The sequence below is a fragment of the Lepidochelys kempii genome, chromosome 1 (genome assembly GCF_965140265.1).
Source record: "Lepidochelys kempii isolate rLepKem1 chromosome 1, rLepKem1.hap2, whole genome shotgun sequence".
In the NCBI taxonomy this organism is placed as follows: Eukaryota; Metazoa; Chordata; order Testudines; family Cheloniidae; genus Lepidochelys; species Lepidochelys kempii.
Genome location: NC_133256.1, coordinates 240,860,406 through 240,886,230, shown reverse-complemented (window position 1 = coordinate 240,886,230; position 25,825 = coordinate 240,860,406). Strand labels below are relative to the sequence as shown.

Genomic DNA, 25,825 nt, shown 5'->3' with positions numbered 1-25,825 from the left:
CTCACCCACAGAAGAGGAGGAAAAGGAGGTGATATTTCTTCTTGGTCGCACCACTTACCACCTGCAATATCAGATAGATAGGAATTGTTGCATTCCTAGCAGCACAATTTGTGTCTTTAACATAATTTTTCTAGCAGCAAAGTTTCAGTATAACAGAATTCAGTTACTGTAAGTGAATTCCAGTTTTTTAACCAAAATATATTCTGCACTTACTATTTATAATGCCTTTCTTGCCATAGGATACCAAAGCACTTTATACATTAATTTAAGCTAACATGTCAACACTGCATATGTCATAAATACAAAGGGAAGGGTAAACACCTTTAAAATCCCTCCTGGCCAGAGGAAAAACCCTTTCATCTGTAAAGGGTTAAGAAGCTAGGATAACCGTGCTGGCACCTGACCAAAATGACCAATGAGGAGACCAGATACTTTCAAAAGCTCGGGGGAGGGAGAAACAAAGCCTCTCTCTCTCTGTCTGTGTGATGCTTTTGCTGGGAACAGAAAGGAATGGAGTCTTAGAATTTAGTAATCTAGTAAGTAATCTAGCTAGATATGCGTTAGATTCTGTTTTCTTTAAATGGCTGAGAAAATAAGCTGTGCTGAATGGAATGTAGATTCCTGTTTTTGTAACTTAAGGTTTTGCCTAGAGGGATTCTCTATGTTTTGAATCTAATTACCCTGTAAGGTATTTACCATCCTGATTTTACAAAGGTGATCCTTTTACTTTTTCTTCTATTAAAATTCTTCTTTTAAGAATCTGATTGTTTTTTCATTGTTCTTAAGATCCAAGGGTTTGGGTCTGTGTTCACCTATGCAAATTGGTGAGGATTTTTATCAAACCCTCCCCAGGAAAGGGGGTGTAGGGTTTGGGAGGATTTTGTGGGGAAAGACGTTTCCAAACTGGCTCTTTCCCAGTTATATATCTGTTAGACGTTTGGTGGTGGCAGCGATAAAGTACAAGGGCAAAAGGTAAAATAGTTTGTACCTTGGGGAAGTTTTAACCTAAGCTGATAAAAGTAAGCTTAGGAGGTTTTCATGCAGGTCCCCACATCTGTACCCTAGAGTTCAGAGTGGGGAAGGAACCTTGACAACATATATCCTTAATAAATTTTGAACATATAAAACAAATATATCTTAACATACGTCATGTGAAAAATAGAGAAAGCAAGAATAAACATAATTTATATATAGTTCCTATATAAACTACCCTTTCCTCATTCAGATCTTCCCTTAAGACTGACTACTTCTTCTACAATAAATTAACGAACAAAAACTTTTAATTATTTTGTTTCTTTAAAAAAATCTTTATTCTACTCTACTTTGCAGTAGCCCTTACTGAGCTACCACATTACTTTATCCAGTCTACCCTGTCATGCTTCTCTGCCCTCTTTCCTATTACCTTGTTATCTTCCTTCCGCCTACCCCCTGTTAAATCATTTGCATTCTTCTTTAGGGAAGAGTACTGTATTTGAAGTCCTGGCCAACTTGTGGACTCTGTAAAAAAAATTATTAGTAATAATAATTGCTCTAATTATTATTATACTTATTTGCAGAGTATAACCAGTATTTTCAAAATTCAAGGAAGAAGAATTAATATAGAGGTTATCTAATGTAATTAGCTATATTTAGCCGTACCTGCAAATTTAATTAAGGCTTTGGGCTTGGGCAGGTGGAGAGAACCTGTGATGATCTACTTCCTATTTCTTAAATACTAGTAGAAGATAGTTTTAAATATTAGTGATAAATTGATTCTAGCATAGATAAAACTAGGAGAGGGTGCAGCTGCTTTATTCCCATCCTTCCAACTCTCTTGATATTTAAGGTCATTGGGGTAGGATTGTCTTTTATGCTTGTACAGTACTCAGCACAATGGGTCCCTGTCCTGGTAGGTACCTCTGTAATTCAACTAATAAATAATAATTGCTCATTTTGCAAATCCAGTGAATGCCAAGTCTACACACATGACAATAGCATTTACACTCTGTGTGTAACTTACATCACCATTTAGGTCACTACAAGATTTGATTTTCTGGCTCTGAAATGTTTGCTGCTGCAGTTTGGGGGTAGTCTTGTTACTTGTATACCGAATCCATAAGTAGGTTAAGCAAGTTTCCCAGTCAAGTGGGAAATTAACATATATATGATTTAGGAACACTCAATTTATTATTTATTGCTAACCTTTTTTTTTCTTCACTTTATTCTCCTCTGAAATACATTAATTGCTAAGAAAACAATGCTGTCGCTGGTATGGTCAGAGCTTAGTGATACACACAAGTGCAGTATAAATTCCATTTATATAATTTTTTCAAATGTATACATATACCATTTGTGAAATAAAGGATTTTCTGTGATTATATCATAGATTCTATTGTGTATATACACATACCAATTGGTTTTGAAGAGATGTACAAGTTGAAGTGTGCCTTTTGACTTTTTGGATAAGATGTGGTGTGGTTTGATTTACATCTAATATGTCCTCTGTTGGGGGCAAATTGCCCAAATGGATCAATCAGATAGATCTTTTCATCTCTCATGTCTGTGATCCTAAACACATCTTCAACAACAAATACTATATGGCCTGATCCAAATACACCCAAACTCGGGAGGACAGTCCAGATCCAGAAGCCAGTATGGTGTCTGTCTCTCTCAATCCCTTTAGAAAAGTGGTTCTCAACCAGGGGTACGTGTACCCCTGGAGTACGCAGATGTCTTCCAGGGGGTACATCAACTCGTCTAAATATTTGCCTAGTTTTACAGCAGGTTACATAAAAAACACTAGTGAAGTCAATACAAACTAAAATTTCTTACAGACAAAATGAGAACATAAGCAATATTTCAGTAATAGTGTGCTGTGACACTTTTTTATTTTTAAGCAAGTAGTTTTTAAGAGAGGTGAAACTTGGGGTATTCAAGACAAATCAGACTCCTGAAAGGGGTACAGTAATCTAGAAAGGCTGAGAACCACTGCTTTAGAATATCCTTTGGTTGGTTTTTTTTTCTTTTTCCTTTTTGCTGTAATTACTTGCCTACGCTCTATTTTACTTGTCCACAGCTCCTGCTCTCCTGTTTTGAATACAGCTCTCGTTTGTTTTTCTGCCTTCAGTGTTTATATAGGATTAGTAATGGGAGGGAAGTAACATCCTATTTACTGAGAGTCTAAAGGGAAAATTCCCCCATAAAAAACAAACTTTAACATTCTACAACAAAAGGTGTCTTATTGCAGGAGGGGCTGGGAAAGGGTCACCAACTTATCCACATGTCAGCGCCACACCCACCCAACACCCATATAGTTGAGAAATACCTTGGAAGATGTTGCAAAGGTATCCTCTCTCTTAAGTGCCTGCCAACTTTCAAGGAGAGGTGGAGACAGGCACAGTGCAAACTAACCTCTTGGTGACTTGTTTGTTATTCAGTAATGGAATAAATGGGAAGCATTCCTAGAAGTAGTTCTGAAACCAGGTGGGGAGTAGAAGGGGAGAGAGTTTGAATCTGTTATGTATTATCTGAGGACACTGCTTCTCTACCCCAACCCAGACAGAGACTTCCCCTTCCTTCATGTGGAGATGAAGTATAAATCATTGTGAAGCTGCTCGCTGAGGTCCTTGTTATTCATTCTCTTCCTGTGATATCTATTTTTTACCTGTCATCACCTACACCCACACATGGCCTTTTACACTAGCCTGTCCTTGGTCAATTCCATAAGGTAAGTGTGTAATTCTCATCATGTCCCAGGCTGAGGAAGAAAACAAAAAAGAGTGAACATTTACATGTTCTTGTGCTTCTTTATCACCACAGGAAAAGGTAAGGCTGGGCAAGGATAGCACTATTTCCTTCTGCATTCAATTCACAGGAGCTGGGAGCCCAGGGGTAAAATTTGATCAAGGTATAACAGACATTTCAGAGAATGTTTCCCCAAAGTTTGAGATTGCTAAACCTCTAGATTTATCTGGTTATAGCATGGAGGACTGGACATTCCTTGCTTATTAAGGAGACTGGCTGAATGAGAGCTCAGCTACTCTGGTCCCAGCTGTTCCCAGGAGGTGTCACTAAAAGGAATGATATAGAAGTGCTGACTATGGGAAAGGTAACCAATCACTTATTAAAATAATCCTGTGATGCTGAAATCATGTAGAAAACACGTAACATTCTTGTCTTCAGCTTCTGAAGAAATCTGTGGTGATAATCTCGTATCCAGTACTTTTCTAACCTTCAAGTTTGAACTGTCGTCCATTCAGCAGTCACCAGCCTTACACTGGCATGTATTTTTAAATATTTCACTGTCCTGTCCTGTCCCCGCCCTTTGCGACCTTGCTCGTGGACAGCTTGAATGGAACCATACAAGGTTTATGCCTCTTTTCTCCTAGGTTAATAGGTTCTCTTGAATTCTTGATAATTCTACTCAGAATATGATGATTTTTCTTTGAAATAGCAGAGAAATTAATAATTTAAACCATGAGAAAATTAACATCAGGAATTGGATTTCTTCTTTTCCTAAGTGAATGTAGAGCTGGTGTAAACTGCTGGATTGAAAACACTGTAGACCGAAATCAGCTCTTTGTCACAGATCTGGTGTGCCAGAGGCAATGACAGGTGTTGGCTTTCCTACATAGTCCTCCAGAGGGCTACATAACCCTGACCTGGAGGAAACACTGCTAGGGATGAGAGGAGAATTCAGCTTTCATTCCTTCTGTTACTGTCTCTTTATAAAACGTCCTTTGCCTTCAGATAGTATGTATTATGGTGCTTAGCAGTTCTCAAGTGTTGGACACTAGTGATATTATTCGCATTCACTCCTTGGGGCCTCTGCAGAATATGTCAACTAAGTTGCCAATTTACTGGTATTGCCCTGAGGATGTGATTGCAGGTTTTATCTGCACCCCAGATAAATTACGTGCTAGTCTGGATAGGGTGTAGGATCCCAATATCATTCTGTGAAAACTCCAGTTTCTGAAGGTGTCTTAGGTACAGGATTCTCACTCCTGTGGTCTTAGCTTCATAGCATGAGATTGATTGATTGAATTTCCCTACCTTGTAAGGGTTTTTGTTTTTGTTTTTTTACACTTGTGGGCAGCTGTAGCTAAGTAGAGTGCAACCTGAGCTCCTTCTCAATCATCACATGCCCCACCTTGCCAAGTATTAATCTTGTCCTCCAAAAGTTTCAGTTCCTTCTTATTTGCAGTTGACAAAGGAGCTCCTTGTAGGAACCTGGGCCTCATTAGCTATCACTAATGCTCTTCACTCAAGGATGCCTCATCAGGGATCCTTTTTCTTGTTGTAACCTTGTCTTTCAGTAAGGTCCAGTATAGCTGGTGAATTTTTTAGGCTTCCATCTTGGGTGCTTTAACAGAATTCTGTAATAGTTCTGCATCTTTTTGGTCAGTGCTTCAGTGCCTATTTCTCTCGTACTGCAGCACTCAGGCACTCAAGTGCACAGTACTTTTTTCAGCGTTTTTGTGTTCATGTTTTTTCTTTTGGTAAGCAAGTTCATCCTGCTACAGCATTGTTCTCAGTACACTGAAACCACAGTTTAGGTACTCTGGCACCAAAGTTCATTGCATGCCTCAGCACCTTACCTTACAGTTAAGTTTTGGTGCTTGTTGTGTCTGTTGGTCTGGAGCTGATACACCTGGGCCTTTTTCTTTTATTCAGGTTGTGATACAGCAGGGCCAGAGAGCAGCAGGAAAGTGGTAGATGGGAGGTATATAAGCCCTAGGATGATCAAGGCCTTATTCCCTGTGGACTAGGGAAAGGTTACTACAGGGTAATTGGTTTCAGAGTGGTAGCCATGTTAATCTGTATCAGCAGAAAGAATGAGGAGTACTTGTGGCACCTTAGAGACTGCATGCATCTGATGAAGTGGGCTTTAGCCCACGAAAGTTTATGCTCAAATAAATGTGTTAGTCTCTAAGGTGCCACAAGTACTCCTCGTTCTTTCTACAGGGTAATTGGAGAACCTGGAGCCACTTAAGGCCCTGCCCAAGACTTAATAAAAAAAACCCTGCTTCAGTCAGACAGAGAGAGGGAAGGAGAGCTGATTAGCATTTGGAGGAGTATTACTGTTAGCCAGAGGACCAGGGGAAAGGAAACCCTGCTCAAGCAGAGCAGAGGGACTCCCCCCGGCACAGAGGACTGAGGGAAACCCTACCCAAGGGGAGAGAGGGTAAGCAGCTCATAAAGCTGAAGGAGCAGGGACCCAGAGTAGGTGAGCGGACCTGGGTCCCTTCCCCGCTACCCTCTCTTCCCCCACCGGGGCACTAGTGGAGCCCACAACACCCAAGAATAGGGGCAAGGGGTGGCACCCTGACCCACCACACCAAGAAAAAGTGCGGGACCCACCACGGTAGTGTCAACCATTTGCAACAAGGTGTAGAATTCAAGGAAAAAAGATGACCACTCAGCAGCTTCAAACTTTGTTTTGTGAGGCAGGGTGAAAGAATATTGATTGTTTATTGTGGAATCTGTTAAGATCTATAAAGGTATCAGATACATTTGCAGATGTCTCCCAAGTGCTAGGTGGGAAGCATCTCCAACATTCCTTGAGGCACCTCGGGAAGACTTCATTATATCTGCCACAAGACCAGCAAAGAATGCATCAAAGGCTAAACCTCCAAAGCTAAATCCTGGGTTGGTGAAGACCACTGAGTGCCAGGACTCTGTGCCACTGCACCCAAATCAACTCACACCTGCCTTTTGCCCCAGATAAGCTGAGCAGGATAGTTTCACTATCAAAGTATGACACCAGCAAGACTCAAGACTTCACTAAGCAATGGCTCCTCGACATATCTGGGACCTTTGCACTTGACGCTGGTGGTAGTGGACTCTGGTTCACTGAAGCCTCCATGCATATGATCAAGGTAGGAGGCAAGAAGGAGTGGCAAGCAGCTCTCTGGTGTACCTCTGCCAAAGCCCCCAACTCCAGAAGGCTCTGTATTGGGCCTCTAGATTTTCTCCTCCCTGCTTTTAGGTGCGTAAACCAGAGAGGGAGATGGCAATTCTAGTATATATTTGATGTGACCCAATCCCTTCTGATTCTCTGCAAGGTAGCACACAACGTCAGATTTGAGTCATTTGTCTGGCCCTGCATCAGTGGTTATAGGAACTTTTGGCACAGTGGGAGCTCATTTTACACAAAGACTGACTCTTGCACCCTAAGATATGTGAGGCCAGTGCAGGAAACTCTTACCCTAATGCCAGTGCCTCTTGTGGTAAAGGTTTCAGCACAACTGGTATTGTTGCCTCCCAGAGCCTCACATTGGCTAGACCATTCCAGCTGCTTGAGTGTGGGCAGGTTGAGGATAAAGGATGGTAAGGATTGCTATTTGGACTCAGATAACAAGGAGGATCCTTCTGATGCCAAATTCTTTACTGTCATCCTATGGAGGAGCATCAAGACAGTGACTGCACAGAAGAGTATCTGACCTTTCCCCAGTTCTTACAAACACTGTCAGAGATAGCTGATTTTGAATGAAAACTGCTCCAGGAGTCTACATGACCTCAGTCGAAAGGTATGTGGATGAGGAATTTCCTCCTTCCACTAGTAAAATTGTCGTGCCTTTAGTCTCTTTTGTGAAAGAAAGTGGAGCAGATGCCTCACACAACTGCCCCAGTCTCATTAATTGCACTGTTAAATAATAATAGAATACCATTTATTTAAATATTTTTGGATATTTTCTATATTTTCAAATATATTGATTTCAGTTACAACACAGAAGATATAAAGTGTACAGTGCTCACTTTAAATTTATTTCTGATGACAAGTATTTGCACTGTAAAAAAAACAAATGGTATTTTTTCAATTCACCTAATACAAGTACTGTAGTGCAATCTCTTTATCGTTAAAGTTGATCTTACAAATGTAGAATTATGTACAAAAAAACTGCATTCAAAAATAAAACAATGTAAAATTTTAGAGCCTGCAAGTCCACTCAGACCTACTTCTTGTTCAGCCAATTTCTCAGACAAACAAGTTTGTTTACATTTGCTGGAGATAATGCTGCCCACTTCTTGTTTACAATGTTACCTGAAAGTGAGAACAGGCGTTCTCATGGCACTGTTGTAGCCAGCATCACAAGATATTTATGTGCCAGATGCACTATGTATTCATATGTCCCTTTCTACTTCAACCACCATTCCAGAGGACATGCGTCCATGCTGATGACAGGTTCTGCTCAATAACAATCCAAAGCAGAGCAGACCGACACATGTTCACTTTCATTATCTGAGTCAGATGCCACCAGGAGAAGGTTGATTTTCTCTTTTGGTGGTTCGTGTTCTGTAGTTTCCGCATCGGAGTGTTACACTTTTAAGACTTCCGAAAGCATGCTTCACACCTCATCCTTCTCAAATTGTGGAAGGCACTTCAGATGCTTAAACCTTGGGTCGAGTGCTGTAGCTATCCTTAGAAATCTCACATTGGTACCTTCTTTGCGTTTTGTGAAATCTGCAGTGAAATTGTTCTTAAAATGAACATGTGCTGGGTCATCATCTGAGACTGTTGTAACATGAAATATATGGCAGAATGTGGGTAAAACAGAGCAGGGGACATACAATTCTTCCCCAAGAAGTTCAGTCTCAAATTTAATTAATGCATTATTTTTTTAACACGTGTCATCAGAATGGAAGCATGTCCTCTGGAATGGTGGCCGAAGCATGAAGGGGCATACGAATCTTTAGTATATCTGGCACGTAAATACCTTGCAATGCCGGCTACAAAAGTGCCATGCAAATGCCTGTTCTCACTTTCTGGTGACATTGTAAGTAAGAAGAGGGTAGCATTATCTCCTTTAAATGTAAACAAACTTGTTTGTCTTAGCGACTGGCTGAACAAGAAGTAGGACTGAGTGGACTTGTCGGCTCTAAAGTTTTACATTGTTTTGTTTTTGAGTGCAGTTATGTAACAAAAAAAAATCTACAGTTGTAAGTTGCACTTTCACGACAAAGATTGCATTACAGTACTTGTACGAGGTGAATTGAAAAATATTTCTTTTGTTTATCATTCTTACAGTGTAAATAGTTGTAATCAAAAATAATACACACCCAGATTTCAATTACAACACAGAGTACAATATGTATATGAAAATGTAGAAAAACATCCAAAGTATTTAATAAATTTCAATTGGTATTCTAGTGTTTAACAGTGCAATTAATCACGATTAATTTTTTTTTAGTTAATCGCGTGAGTTAACTGCTATTAATCGACAGCCCTACTACTTTCACACTCACATTTAAATAAGGATATATCTCATGCAAAGTATCAGATTTGTGCCTTGCCTTTTGAACAATGTGCTGCTAGGAAATGCTTGGCAGCAGTTGTGGCCTATGTGGACAGGCTGGGAATGCACACGTGCCCCTATATGGATGATTGGCTATTCAAGGACATAACTCAAAGGGTATTATAAAATCAATCCAGGTCACTACTGGATGCTTGGATCACTGATGTTCATAAGCTATTCAAAGTCCCAGCTTGTCTCTAACCGACAATTATTTGTACACAGGAACCCTTCTAGATATGGCTCAACTCCAAGCCTTCCTGCCCAAATACAGGACCTAAGACATCCCCAGTCTGGTTAAAAAGCATAAGAAAGAACCAGCTGATGACAGCTTGGACCATGCTATGTATGTTGGGTTTTATGTAAGTTCCTATTGCATGCCTCCATATTAGGAGACCTCAGTTCACCCCGTGATCCCAGGAAAAGCCCACAAGGACTCATGCATCCCATCTGGCTTTGGATCTTTCTGAAACTGTGATAATTTAGGTGAAATCTGCAATTAGGAATGGGCTTCTGAACATTTAAATTGTAGTGTCTACAGATGCATCCTACCTAGGATAGAGAGCCCATATGGAGGAACCAGAAAAATTGGGTTCCCCAGGAACAGCACGTGAATATAAATATCTTGGAGATGATGGGAGTCCTGGACTTTGAGAAATGGTAGAGTCCCATAAGGTCATAGTTTAAAGGGACAATCAGATCCATCACAGTCTATATAGGCACACATGGAGATACCTGTTTGCACCTACTATGATAGGAGGCCCTCCAGGAGTTGGAGTGAGCTGTGTCCCACAGTCTGTTCCCTGCTCTCCATGTGCCTGGCCTGGAAGGAAAACAAAACAGCAGACAGACTGTCAGTTTGTGGTAGATCCTCATGAGTGGTGTCTGGATCAGGGATGCTGGCAGATTAGATCTTTCCCAAGTAGGGAACACCAGCAGTAGATCTCTTCATGACTCATCTGAAGAAGAAGGTGCCAATTTTTTACTTCTGGCTGCATGAAAGATTTGGGTTTGTTTAGTCTGTAGAAGAGAAGGTTGAGGGGGCACATGATGATAGTTTTCAAGTACATAAAAGGTTGTTACAAGGAGGAGGGTGAAAAATTGTTCTCCTTCACCTCTGATGATAGGACAAGAAGCAATGGGCTAAAATTGCAGCAAAGGAGGTTTAGGTTTGACATTAGAAAAAAACTTCCTAACTCTCAGGGTAGGTAAGCACTGGAACAAATTGCTTAGGGAGGCTGTGGAATCTCTGTCATTGGAAGTTTTTAAGAACAGGTTAGATAAGCACCTGTCAGGAATGGCCTAGCTATTATTTAGTCCTGCTTTGAGTGCAGGGGACTAGACTAGATGACCTATTGAGGTCCCTTCCAGTCCTACACTTCTGTGATTCAAAGAAAAGATTTCACTAGCAAGAGATGACCTTGTCCACTGACTCTGGAAGGTGGCTTCTGTACACCTTTGTGTTAGTCCCATTGGTAGCAAAGTCCTGGCAAATCTCGGGAGAGAGCAGTTCAGTTATCCTAACAACCGTATGCTGGCCCATCCAGGCATGGTTTTCAGATCTGTTGTAAATGGCCAAAGCCAATCCTGTCAAGATTAGAATCAGGGCTCAGTGTGACATTCTATACCTTGGGGGAGCATACTGTAACCCCCATATTCCTCATTTTCATATAATCGTGATCTTACATATAAAGCATGCTTTGTAAGGTATCAGGAAAGGTTATGATCTGCTGAAAGTCATTTCTCTGTCCATATATGTGTATAATTAATGTATATAAAGTTATGAGAATTTTGTTGTATGGTGGTCACTAAAACATGCTGTAAATTGGGGAATCAGCCAGATATTAGCTCCCTGGAGGCAACAGCAAGGAAAGTAACCAACGCCCGGGTGGGGTGTCAAACAGCCCATCAACAGCCATTGTCCAGCAAGGGAGCTACAATGCAGTGACTCACCTGCATGAGGCCACACCAGGGGAATTGCTCAACCTTGCTTGGAGAGACTTAGCAGTGCCCCTCCTGACATGCATGGACTTGTGCTCCCCAAGAACATGGACTGAGGGTATAAAACAGAGAAACTGGACACATACTGGGCCCTTCTCCTGTCCCCACCTTTGCTGCAAGCAAGATACTGAGAAGAAGATAAGACTCCAACAGAGGAGATTGGCCCAGGTTTAAGGAACAAACCTGTATATTAAGGACTGCAATATCCAGTGGGATGAGAAAAACTACTTAATCTAGATGTTGCCCAGTCTAATAGGGTTGAGAGTTTAAACTGCGTGCTTATATTTTATTTTAGTAACCACTCTGATTTTTTGCCTATCACTTAATATTACTTAAAATCTATCTTTGTAGTTAATAAATTTGTTTGTTTATTCTACCTGAAGCAATGCGTTTGGTTTGAAGCACGTCAGAGACTCCCCTTGGGATAACAAGCCTGGTACATATCAATTTCTTTGTTAAATTGATGAACTCCTGTAAGCTTGCAGCATCCAGCAGGCATAACTGGATGCTGTAAGATGGAGGTTCCTAGGGTTGTGTCTGGAACTGGAGATATTGGCTAGTGTCATTCAATTGCACAATCCAAGCAGCTTACATGCCAGAGGCTGTGTGTGAACAGCCCAGGAGTGGGGGTTCTCACAGCAGAGCAGGGTAAGGCTGGCTCCCAGAGTCAAGGATTGGAGTGACCTAGCAGGTCACCAGTCCATATAACACCGGGGAGGGAACACCAGATCATCACCTTCAGAACAAGAGAATCTTGTTCCATTCCATCTTGGAAGCTCTCTCCCTGGTACCTTGGTTCCTGCCTGCAGTGTGATAAAATCAGACTCAAGTCAGACCCCTTTACTTGAACAACTCAGAAACTGCTGAAGTACCTTATTCATCTGTCTGCATCCATCTTAAAGACTAACTCAATCCAGATACATTTGATAGCTATTCTGATCTAATCATAGCCTAAGGTAGACCACTGTCTTTATATCCCATTATTAGCAGGTTCATGTGGGGCTTTTAAAGCCCACCTTCCATTATAAAACTTCTTCTGTTGTGGGATATCAGTATGGTCCTTACATAGGGGATGAAAGCTCCTTTTGAACTCTCTTCCTCTGGGTTAGAGTGTCTTACATAGAAGTAATTTTCCTGTTGACAGTGGCGTCAGCTCACAGAGTAAGAAAACTTCAGGCTCTGCTGAGTGATTTGCCTTTGTGACAAAGTCAGGTGGGACAACAGCAAGAGAGTGGTGGAAGGCAGGTATATTAGCTCTAGAATGATAAGGGCCCTTTTTCCTATAAACTGATAAGGGGTTACCCTAGGTCAATCAGGAACACCTGAATCCAATTAAGGGCTTCCTGAGGCCTTTAAAAACCCCTCCTCTGGTGAGAGAGGTGGAGAAAGAGACAAGCTGCTCCAGGGAGAGAGGCTGCTCTCCTCCCTAAAGGGGGGAACAACCAAAGCTGAGTGCCTGTTTAGGGAAGGACTGATACCCCGGGGCCAGCAATAGGACACCACCACCCCAGCAAGGGAGCAGGGAAAGGTATCCTCCTTTGTTTTGTGTTTGTAAAATGGTTTCTTTTTGTTTGCTAGAGGAGCACTCCTTGGGCCTGCTGTGAGGCCTACCTTGAAAATACTGATAAGGGAAGACAGACACTGTTCAGAGTGTGGTTGATTTACCCCAGGCCCCGCCTCTGCCAGAGGGGGAAGCGCTAAGTCCAGCAAGATAGAGTAAGTGCCTTGCCACACCTTACATCAGATTTTTCAAAGGATGAAGTGGTGCTATGGACTCATCTGATATTCTTCTCCAAGGTGATGATGAAGTTCCACCTTAATGAGCCTATTGGTTTACCAACACTTTTCTACGCTCGGGCCTCACGAAGATTGGCATCTTTCACTATATGCTTGATGATAGAAGGTCTTTGGGGTTCTGTTTGGCACAGACTAAAACCCATAGACAGTCCACTCAACTTTGCTTCTTTTGATACCAATTCATTGGACAGTCATATTACTAAGAGGACAGTGTCTAAGTGGATGTCTGATTACATTTCACATTGTTAAATCTGACTGCCCTGAAACTAGCTTTTTCAATGCTCACTCAATTCAAGGCAAGGTTGTGCCACCACAACATTTTCAGAAATGTTTCCATCACAGACATCTGCAAAATAGCTATATAGACTTCTCTGCCCATGCTTATTTACAAAGCATTATTGCATGTATTCAGCGTTGTGGGGGAGGAATCTTGTAGACTCTTCATGCTCCAAAACTAGTTTCCAAGGTAGAGAAGGCCAAACATCTCCAACCCACAGAATGATTTGCTTTACTTCACGAAGTCCCGTATTTTCAGTTGGATTTTCTTTCTTTTGGCTGTGTGCTGTACATTGTTGTACATTGTTTTTGTTGAGTTTGCAAGGAATCTTAGTAACACATATGAATTTGTGTATACATTTAGATAAACCCTTCCTGTTCACACTGTTGGCATTGACCTTAATTGTTGTTGCTCACTGGAGCTCTACTTTTATCTTTCTTTGATGAGATTACTCTCCAGAAATGAGACTTCTGACACAAATAGCATGTTTAGCAAAGAGGAAATGATTTTATTTTTAATTCTGCTTCTCTGAAGATATCATCGTGCAGAATTCTCACTTGTCCATCCACCTCCCCTCACAGATTGGCGGTTACCTCTTTTGAGGTGTTTTTTATTTTCTGTTGATCACCTTGAACTGTTTAATTCTTCCTGGAAGCTTCACCCCACGCTCAGCTGGAGCATCTGACTGAAATGGCCAGAGGGCAGCATTTATACTCCATGTGGTGGTGCAAGACAACCAGTAGGGGTCCTGGCTCATGCATTCCCTTGATAACACTGTTTTCAAAAAGACCTTAGCTTGGGGAGTTCTGCTGGTCTTGCACTAAAGAGCCAAAATCCACGAATGGGAATCCTCAAGGAGGTTGTTTCTTCAAAGAAGCAGAATTATATATGTCATTTTCCCTTTTGATCTCTTTAAATTTCTCTTGCCCTCCCTCTCCCCCACCTCCATGCAACATAAACACTTCTGATTACTGTCACCATGAAGACTTTACTTTGGCATATGGGGGAGTGGGCGGGGGAGTGAAGCCATGCCACCAAAGTCAGTATCAATGCTATTCTGTGAATTTGCCAGTAGTAGGTGCTTTACTGTAGTGTCTTTGGAGTGTAGTTGAGTTGCTAGAGTTTCACTAACTTGAGCAACTTGAGACATAAAGCAGCTCCTGAAGCCAAGTCTCTTGCCGTGCAATTTAGCACTGCTTCTAGGTGACTGTGCTGGTTCTTCCATCCCTGCTTGAGTACTGGACGTTTCCTAGCCTTTTCCATTCCATTAGAGCTGCCAGGCTATCATCCAGCTACTGAGGCCAAGTTAATCACATACCCAACATGTTTCTAAGCCATGCTGAGTTCCTTCTTAATTTCCTTTCTCGTTCCTTTCTCCTTTGAGAGCAGTTACAGAGTCCAAAGCATTCCCCTCTGTCTCCTCCACCCCACTTACCCAGCTCATGTCATTTTGAGAGTCATGATCAGGTTGCTTTTGCATTTGTGATTTTTGGCATAAGCCCCTCTCCAAAGTATATTACATAATCATAAACCTTACGAAAATGTTGTTGTAATATTTCTTTAATAGTATTAGAAACAGGAAATTCAGTGTTAGAAATCCTAAGTTTTGAAAGTATAGAGACATAGTCACAGCCAGCCCAAAGAACACTAACTTTGCCTTCAGAGCAAGGTACTGAGAAACATCAGAAATGCTGAGAGAACCTTATCCACCCATCACAAATGTTAGTCCTAACAACAAAAGAAAAATGTGAATGTCTTACACTTAATCATATAGTGGTTGCCTTCTTTATGACAATACTCAGGTCACAGAAAAGAACATACTCTACCAATTCCTGGTTAGATATTTCGCATTGTGAAGGTAGTCATTTTCCTTTCTTCATTAAGATTCCACTCCTTGCACAAATGTCATTACACACACAACTAATTGGTGAGTCTACCTATAGAAACCTGTTAAACACATCATATGAAATGACAGCACTTACTTCAAAAGCACAATTTGGAGACTGTGCAATGAATAAGGCAAGGGTTTGAGAATCCATTATTCCTTCTAGCCAAATTCTGGTTGCAATTATAATCGTGTGAATGCAGAGTAATTGAACTGGAAACGTACAGTGGTGTAACTGAGAAAGTTTGGTCCTCATTGCACAGTCTGGACAAGGCATAGTGAATAAGACAGGAGATGTACTCTCTGAACAAAATAAGTATTTAATTGCCATAGAGAAAATAAAATTTTGGTTGACAGTGGCTGTACTGTGTGCAGCATTCCTGTTCATTTCTGTTTTAAGAAGTTTTTTTCCCATCCTTTCTATGCACTGTACACTGAATAAGGAAGGTGTTCTGCAGAAGTAATAGCGTGGTATCATGTAATTTAAAGCCCACTCAAAGGGACAGAGTTAGGGTTATGCAAGCAATTGTAATTTTAGCTTTTTCTAACATTTGGGTACTTAACAAGGCCTCTTTGATATTCTCAGTTTTGTTTTGTTTTTTAATGAAATATGTAGTAAAGAGAAACACATTTTTGCTACACATATTCAACAAATAAAAACACTTCTGGGCTGGAAGCATGCACTGTGACAAATTTAAGAAAAATGTAAATTACAATGGCCACGTTATAAATCTTTTAAGGAAAGGGATTAAAACTGGCTTTGTAACTTACTTTCTTTGCTTGATTCCATTCTTGCTGTCACAACTCATGCCTGCAGGAGCCAAAAATACAGTGGAAGGCTGTGTGCTTCAGCTCCCAAGGTGGAGACTGTAGAAATTACAGAGACTTTATGGTTGGGGTCAGTGCATGACTCTCTTCTATTCCCACAGACTCTTACCTCTTTGCTCTGTGCCCCCAGTGACAGTTCTAAACATTCACAACTAACACCACAGATGTGGTTCCCTACCTCAACAGGGCCTCCTCTGGCTAACAGAGGATGGGTTAACTGGCTCTCATATTGACCTAAGGGCTTGTCTACATGGGAAAATTGACTGTAATAGCTGTTGTAGAATAAGCTGTTCCATGATAGCTCCCTGTGTGGACACTATTCCAGAACAAAAATCACTTTATTCCAGAATAATTACTGCGCTCACAAATCACAGTGCTTAATCTGGAATAAAGTGACTTTTATCCTGAAATAGTGTATCCTCACAAGGGGATACAGGGAGATATTACCTAATAGCTTATGCTGCAATAGCTATTCTGGTCTTTTTCCCTGTAGACAAGATGTGAGCATCACAATGCTAGTCTAGGGTGAAAAGCGTAAAGCAGGTTGTGGGAAGCTCAGGCTCCTCGGGGCTCTAACAAGACTGTGGAGAAGCAACCAGAGAAAAATATCAATGCTAGTAGTTCCCAGAATGTTACACTGCTTCTGGCTTCCTCTCTAAAGCTGATGCTCAAACCCAGATTGTGAGGTCTCTGAGGCAAGGACTGCATTTATGCAATTTCCTTATAATGCCAACTATGAAGGGGTCCTTAGGTGCTACCAAAATACAAATAATAATAATGGTCTAAAATGTGATTTTTTTTTTTCTTGCAGCTTCATGGTGAGTTAGAAAAGGGTGAGAAGGACAGCGCTGAGCTGCAGGAGTTTGCCAATGCCATCCTACAGCAGATAGCAGATCACTGTCCTGACATTCTGGAGCAAGTCGTCAACGCACTTGAGGAGTCATCATGATCTCAGCTGCTAGCCTGAATAGAACAGAACACCTAGTGACCAAGCCCAGTCAGTCCAAGAAGTCATGAAAATGGAGAGAATTGTGAAAGAAGGACAAGGGAACAGGAAATTTTGGTGCACCTTTTACAAAGAAAGAAAGGAAAACTTTATAAATTACATGCTATCTTGGTTCTTCCAGTCTATGGTTACTGAATCGTGTCTGCATTCATCCTCTCACTGCCTTTCTACTTTGGTATCTGCCCCCAGCTAACTTTCTCTTGTTGAGGCTTTTGGATACATCTGAGCAGAGACTTGCTGAATCCAGTGAGCACAGAAGAGGGCTTTTGGACATGAGTGGCTATGATTTTTCCTTGAGGTAGTGAATGGGGGAGCACTTGTCTTTTGTTGCTGTTTTTTCCCCCATACAAACTGAAAGCCTGAATTTCTTAATAGTAAAACTGGGAACAGTGATAAAGGCCAAGAGCTGATCACATCAGCTATCTCAGGATTTGCTGTCTGTCTCTAAATTAGTGATTTCTTATGAAAAGGGGAAAGTCTCCTTATGTGGTCCCACTGGTCACTTCCATGCAGTAACTGTGGGACAAGATAGGCATATGGGTGATTTCTGATTGGTGATTTCTGTTTATTTAGCCTCACTTTTGTTGTTCATTGGCTCTGAAGTACTGAGAATGGCTTTTTTTCAGAAGAATGTTTTCTTTAGTTGGCTTTCTTGGTCTGTCCTAGTTATTTTGCATCATAGTGTATCTCATCTGTATCTTGTAAATTCTTGTTTACAGAGAGCTTCCTTCCTTCAAATAGGCTCTGGGCAGCAGGGCAGCTCCTGGACTTGATTTTTCTCGCTTACTATTGATAATTTTTCAGGCAGTGGCTTCTGTGAATTCTAATTGCCAGGAGAGGAGTCCTACACATTGTCTACGTGAGAAAGTTGCAACAGTTGACTAAAAGTGTGATTTTTTTAAAAACCAATTTAGGTAAACTGGTAGAAGAGGCTATCTGATCACACTTACTTCAATTTAAATCAGGTTATTTTGGTTTATCTTAAGAATCGATTGAAGCTAAACTAAAATAAGCCCTTCTTAAATCAAAATAAGAGTATCTGCACCAGTGGTTCTCAAACTTCTGTACTGGTGACCCCTTTCACATAGCAAGCCTTTGAGTGCGACCCGCCCCCTTATAAATTAAAAACAATTTTTAATATATTTAACACCGTTATAAATGCTGGAGGCAAAGCGAGGTTTCAAGTGGAGGCTGACAGCTCATGACCCCCCCATGTAATAACCTCGCAACCCCCTGAGGGGTCCCAACCCCCAGTTTGAGAACCCCGATCTACACTATGCTTTCCAGTGGTTTAAGTAATTTGGTTTAAAATCATACCATCAGTTAAACCAGTACAACTTTTGAATGTAGATGAGGCCTTAGTCATAGGCCCATCCACCCCTTACCCTTACTAAATCCCCTGCTGATAAGTGATGTGATCTCACATAGCTGATCTGTTTGTCCTTCTATTAGCAAATCAGAATCTGCATCATGGCTAGGATTCTGAATGTTCTTTCATGCACTTTGCACTAACGTTGAAGACATGGTTTTGTTGCAAGTTTTCAGTGAGCCTCTGTGAATATTCAAAGGACAGAACTTTTTGGCATCACCCTACATGCCCCTTAAAAGAATTATCCCCTTTTGAATTTTTGGTGCTCTCGTATTCCAGGTTAAGAAAACAGAGTTTTGTTACATTAAAAAAGAGGGTGGGAAGATTTGGAAGCCAGTATCATAGTGGAGAGATTGCTGGCTCTTCAGTTGCTTTCCCAGCAGGTCTGCATCAGTAGTCAATGTCTTTACTCCTGGTGTGTCGGCTCTAGCTCTGACTGATCTTTCAAAGTCTAGAAATATCTGATATTAAATGTCCGTAATCCAAGCCTTTAGGGCAGTCTCCCAATAGACCCCTTTCACCATTTGGAGCCTGCAATGTAATTTCCTCTCCCCCTCATTAAATTCTGAATCCACATCACAGAGCCCTTTCACTACCCAAAATGCTGTAGTCCCAGTCAGCTAACCCCATTTCCTTGTCTTTCAAGTCTGCAGATCAGTTTCCTTCACCCCTTTTTCCATTTTTGGGTTGACTGACCCCTCTGGATATGAAGATGATTTGCAAAGACTTGAGAGTCAACACTCACCCTGCGCTTATCTGAAAATAGCACTGAAAGTCAAGGCAAGAAAAGGCTTTTCACTGGCATTCCCATAAAATATAATGAATAGTTTTAAAGTAAACCATGTCTAAACTCATTCTACCTTTCTCATTATGAAAGGACATAGTGGGTTATCCATTGCCAACAGCAAACCACTTAAAGGAATTCAACCTTCTCCTCTTATTGGTATAAAAGGGAACGTCTTAGGGGGAACTGGATCAGTAATGGTGTCCCTTCCTGAGTTTCCTATGATGTTCACATTTATTTGTTTTGAGCCTTTGTTGCTTTGCAAATCAAGAAATACAGCTTTAGTTCTCACTGCCGTAATAGGCAGTGTCTGACGCTTTTTTGTCATTGAGTGGGAAAGGAGTGGGAACCTGACTGGTTGCAAGGGTGAAACAGCATGTACCGGAAGACATATAGACAGTGACTGTACATACCACTGAGCCATGCCTCATACCAGAGCCGCTCCCTTGGCCTTATTATTTGAGTCAGCACGTTTTGATAGAAACTGTTTTGAAATCTTTCCTCTTGCTTTCTCTTCATCACCCATAATTACTCACTTTAGGAATTTAATGCTGCCTATAAAACCATCACAGCCATCATTGTAGCATCTTCCCACCACCACTGCTTCCTGACTGTCCCATTAGCTTATATGGTCAAATCTCCAGCTGTCCTTGTTCCCTGCTGTAAAATAATCCTCTTTCTGTGAGAAGCTGTGGAATTTTCCTTATCGATGGTTCAGATGACTCCTACTCGTAAACCTTTTACTGAGATGCTCCTTGATAGTGTTTCTGTGGAGGGGAGGGGAGTGAATAGTGGTCATTTGTGGCTATTACTTCAGTTCCCTTTGTTTATTGCACTGCCCATAAATCACAAGAAACCCCCGATTTTCCATGCTGGGACTTCTAGGGTCTTTAACTCAGCTGCCACCATGTGGCTGCACTTCTGTACAACTGGAACTGCCTCAACAAAAGCATGTCAATCTCATGACAGTGGGTGCAAGGTTTGTGCAGTGAAAGCCACGTAAATCCTACTGTTTGCACTCTACACTGCTTCCAGCATGTTCTTTGGACAGATTTGTCAAGCAGGGATAATTCTCACACTGGCCATTGGGTTTTTATCTTCAAGTAACACATCTGCTGTTTTTCTCCATCTGAAATATTGTGCCTTGCTGCATTTCCTTCCATTACCTACTGTAGTCTTGTTCGGCTCCTAGCCCTGCCACTGTGAACCTTGATCTAAGCCCTCAGTAAAGTGAGTGAGCCAGATCTTATCTGGGAACAGACTTGATCTGACTTGATCTCTAGTGAACTGTTACAGATAATCTCCTTTATCCTGCTTAGATAGAGATCATATCATGCTGAATAGCCCTTGGAGCTGTTTGATTCAGGGAGAGATGGCTGGCCATTAATTAATACTGAACATGACCCATCTCAACATTTTTTCTTTATGGAGTGCCATGTCATTAGCCTTAGGGTAACTCATGGATTTAGGTGACGTAGGATCCATCATGAGATGGCATATCATTCATGCACATGGTGGCGGGAGGGAAGGGGTGTCCTGGGGGGGGGGTATCCCCGCATGCATGTGTGCAGTCACCCTGGTGCCCAATCTATCACAGCTCTTTTAAACTTGTATTTCCCCATCTCAATTGCCAGGGAGACCTAGCCAGTATCCAGGAAATACAGCTCTACAATGCAGTATAGTATTCCTGGCAAATCCATTTGCCCTTTCTGTTTTCCTGCCCCAGAGTCCAGTTTCCAAGGAAAACCTTACAAAAAGAGTCTGTGGAATCTTGCTTATTCTTGTCACATTCATGGAGTTCCGCTTGCTATAAAATTATGATGGGGTTTTATTGGTTTAATAATTTTTCTCTTTCAAGCTATTAAAGTGCTTATTTGCAGAGAAGCTGAGAGGTTTAAGAACTGGAGAAACTCTCCATAATAGATTAAACAGGATATGTTATCAGGGTTTGAGTGTAGATACAAGTGGAGCTCCTCAAGCCCCACTTAGTCACGATCCCCAAGAATCCAAGATCATTTCCTTTGCACCAAATGTGGTTTAAAAACACTAATGAAACGGACACTGCAACACTAGAACGGCAAAAATAGTGACACTATTCGTGATTGGAGGAAGAATTGATGAGCTGCATGCCAGGTGAAACTCTAGACTTGTGGTATTGTCTCTTATGTGGACTACCTTTGGCCAGATCTCCCCCTAAGAAATGCCAAACCCTCTTTGCAAAATCCAAACTTCAGGTAATCTCAGGGGGTGGGGATGAAGGTTGTGAGATACAAGAATCTTTATGTGCCGTTTCCAGGTGTACTTCTGGACTAATACCTCCTCTAGCAATTTTGTGATACTTTGTGTCTCCTATTATTTTGTACCAGGGAAGAATGGAGACCTCTTTTCAGAGGAGTGCTAATGTCAGAGACCCATCCCTGGCCTCACACACCCTCTTTTCTAAACCCAGTGGTATCTGTATTTCCTCACCCTTATAGCTCCCACCCATAGCTGCTGCTAATGTTTGTGTTAGGAAATTCTCACATCTGATAAAGGGTAAAATGGAGCAGCCCCCACGCATCCCATTGTCACTCACTGCCATGAAGGTTTCCTTACAAAGGGTGGTGGGATAAAGAAACCTCTATTGATTCCAATATAAAGCAAAAGTTCTACTACATCACCAGTGTACATACTCCACAAGGACTTCAATGAACTAAAAAGGAAAGTAGTACAATCGTCTGGGATTAAAAGAAGCCCCCACTCAACTGAGCATCTGCACTGACCCAGACAGCGGAAACAGAAGGCTCTGGATAAATAACACTGCCCCAGTGAAGCTAGTGGAGTGGGAGGGTCAGGCAAAGAGCATTTTTGGACTGTGCTGAACTGACAAGATAAACTCTTCTCTGCCAATCTCATGGTCATGGCAGAGAATGTGTGTCAGGTTTTTTAAACAAAATAATGTTTTTAATGGGGTTTTTTTCCATGTAAGAAGAGGGAACCCTATGCTACAACAGATCCTTCTGAACTAAATGGCTGTGTCTGCAATTTTTTAAAAAAAGAAAACTGTTTCAAAACTTTTTAGTGTCAAATGCATAAACACAAGAATGCTGACTTTTTCCAGTGTGTGTGGCGAGTGCTGTAACCTTATCATCGGTATTTCCCCTGACTTTTTCAGGGTATTTTTTCCTGTTTTGTTTTCTGCTTGTCAATATTGTCTGTGTGGTCCTATGGTTCGGACAGTTACCAACAGTGCGTGTCTGTTGTCAGATTAAAAAAAAAAAGCGATAGAAGTAGAACTGAAAAAGATGTGTTTTTAAAAATATAATAATAAATGTAAATAAAAGGAATTCAAGTTATGACACAGCAAAGCTCTGACTCCTCCTCCTGGGTTTGTAAGGAAAACGATTTGTGTGGGCTCATGGGCTCATATAATCAATTGCCTTTAACAGGCTAGTGACATCAAAACTAGTTTGGTCTCTTAGGAAATCACCCCATACTGTATGTTCCCTCTCCCCCAGTTTTACACTGTACATACTAACCACAGAGTATAGAAATGGGAGGGGGAAATAGTGTTTTAGAAACTAGTCTTTACTAGTAAAGTTATCAGCCCAGCATGTCCTTTAGGTTATCACCCATTGATACAAATGGATTGGATGCTTTGGGGCAAATTTTCAGACATTGGCACTTGAACTGTACCTATAAATTATGTGGGCATGTGCAAATGCATATTGGCTTCTACAGTTACCAGTTCACATAATGCAATGCTTATATTGCAGGTGCCTGTTTTTAAAACTGTATCCAGCATCTTTTGTGCAGCGTTAAAGGGCTTCCAGCCTTTTTCTGCTCCAGTTGTTTCAAAGATTGGACTATATAAAAAGACTGTCAACTTCAAACTGCATATTGGTAAACAGACACATTTCTGTATTCGTGTTGTTAGTGACACCTTAAGTTATTTTAAATGAATGTATTTTTTACAATTCTATTTTTCACTATGCTGTTTGTTTACTTTTTGCACTTTTTCTAGTTTGGACATTGAAAACTAAGGCAATCAGTTTCACTTTCATGTCCTGCAGTGTTTGGGTTTATTTGTTCAAAACCAACTGTTTCCATTAAAAATAAAAATCAGGGAACCATTTCTGTTAATAGGCTCTAGTCTTAGACTTTGTAAAAGCTTAGCTCTATAAATCTAAATTTCAAGCCAAACACTGACCCTTTACTCTACTTTTGTCCATTCACCCAGCTCTCAATGGTTCCGATCAGGTCTCAGTTTTAGTGAAGTGTATGTAATAACACTTTTGCTTTTATCTAGTAACTTCAGTATTTGGGAAGAGCATTAATTTCTGTTTGGCCTGTACCTGTGCCAGACTTGCAGAACTTAAGTTTTGAGTTCAGTAATTGTCTCTCAATATTTACTGATGTATTTGTTACAGTAATTCCTGGGGCTGCTATACTGATAAAGTGCTTATGGATTTCTGAAGGAGAATAACTCAGATGGGACCACAGCCAGGGGAACCATTTCTGTGCTGATCTAACATGCTGCTCCAAGGCCACTAAAACAGTATTAGTGTTTCTCTCTGATTGATTAAATGATGGATAGCACACCAGATTCTGCTTTACCAAATTGTTCCTGGGAGTAGCCCAGTGGCTTGTCATAAGGAATAAAATTTGTGGGACACCCACTCTATAGCCAGGGATCCCTTATTTGCTTTGGAAGAGACATGTTGCACTTTAGTGGAGGAGGAGGTTGGCTTTGGATATAGAGTCTGGCATACTTGAGTTCCTTTTGGAAAAGCAGCAGCAGGAGACATTGATGTCTGTGATGCAAGTGTGCACGCTGCCTTCAACTTGTATGTGTTTTATTGCTGGAGTCATGTTGCTGACAGGATAATGAAATTGCAAAGAAAATTGTGTTATATTCAACTTTGCCTTGATAATATAAACACTTTTTGTTCATTTTTTCTTTTTTTTATTCACAAACTAAATTCATCGAGAAATTATAAAATTATTTAAAAACTCTGTGCTGTCCTTTTCTTTCAGTCCCATTGTGTCTTGTGTAATGTTTTCTCCCCCAGATTTTGGATTAGGGAGGGGTCTTGTTTCCTACTGGGGATGCAGAATGTATCCAGAATGAGCTATTCTCTTTCTGTTGCTTCCATCCTTCCAAAGTAAGTTGACTTAAAGTATTGCTCCAGAGAGGGCCTGAATCCCAAGCGAACACCTTACATTGAGACAATTTCAGAGCCATCTCCTGTGTGGTCACATGTCTGGAAGCACATCTTGTTCAAAACTAAAAAGTCATCATCCTATAGAATAAAATGCCCACAAGCACATCCCCTGTGCAAACTAAATTAAAGCTCTATCCCCAAGGCATCAGATACCCAACAACATGAAAATGGTGCTAGGTCCCACAAAGTGATCTATGCCAGGCCTCACAGAACGGAAAAAGTGGGTTCTACCGAGTGTCCTATTTCCAGCAGCATGTTATGGGCACAAGCAATTTCTGCCTGTGACTGTTTCATCACTGCCTTCAGAAATCCTCATTTTTCTGGAGTTTATAACCTTTCTAAAGAGAATTACCCATAGCTGCAACTGTGGGTCCCCATGGGGATGAAATATCCCTTTTAAATGCCTCTCACCAGATCATTCCTACCTATGCTCTCACTTTGAGGAGGATGTTCCTCACCAAAGTGACAGAACACTGCTTCTGATGAATTTTTCTTTGGAAGAATGTTGCTTTCTGCTTTTATCCATCTACACTGCAGATTTTTCCACGAGTTTTTTTCTGGTTCTGTGCCTGCTTCTTTCTGTTGATTGGTCATCTCTTCAAGAGGCCCATAAGATCCTGAATTATTGTTTCTATGATGGTGACTTTCTCTGTGGGCCTGGTAGTTCCACTTCCTTTACCAATTGGATTTCAGTCACTTGGTTGTCAAACACAACACAGACAGTGTGGAAAAAGAATACCTAGAGATTAGGGGTTTCAAGTACTCTCCGTAATGAATAGTCCAGCAGCCTTTTGATTCTAAGGCCCTGTGTACACTACCAGGGTAAGTCGACCTAAGTTACATCAACTCCAGCTATATTATTCACGTAGCTGGAGTAGTGTAACTTAGGTCAACTTACTGCAGTGTCTACACCGTGCTGCGTCAACGGGAGACACTCTTCCGTCAACTTACCTTATTTCTCTCATTCCGGTGGAGTACCTCGACCGGAGTGTGCTCTGCGGTCAATTTAGTGGGTCTTCACTTCTAGACCCGCTAAATTGACCCCCGCTGAATCAATCACAGCAGCTTTGATCCCCAGTCAGTGTAAACATGGTCACATGACCTAAATCTGTTTTATGCTCACTTTAGTGTCTTGGGTTGAAAAGAGAAACTCACAGCTTCAGTCAGGCAAGGCTGTGCCTCATGTTGGAGTCTGGATCAGCTGAATGAAATCACATGCATTAAATTTAACCAATCTCTGTAAAACGAGATATCTGTAAGCTTGAAAATAATGCAAGTGCTATTTCTGAATATGTCTTTTCAAACACTAGGACAATTGAAAGTCACTGTGAGAGTACATCTTCAAGCAGACAGGAGCCATTAATTGCCAGAGTACAACTGAGCTAATGCACACACTCTCTAG

At 41.2% G+C, this 25,825-nt stretch overlaps 1 protein-coding gene across 13 annotated transcripts in view; it reads left to right on the top strand.

Moving 5' to 3' along the window:
* The window catches only part of ERC1 (ELKS/RAB6-interacting/CAST family member 1), a 546,952-nt gene extending 522,738 nt beyond the window's left edge, over positions 1–24,214 (top strand). For all 13 annotated transcript variants that reach the window (XM_073320595.1, XM_073320483.1, XM_073320517.1 and 10 more), the window contains one exon: positions 16,872–24,214. In XM_073320595.1, coding sequence (XP_073176696.1) covers positions 16,872–17,009 — 138 coding nt within the window. In that variant the 3' untranslated portion in view covers positions 17,010–24,214. The remainder of the gene's footprint in view (positions 1–16,871) is intronic.
* Positions 24,215–25,825: the final 1,611 nt, after the last annotated feature.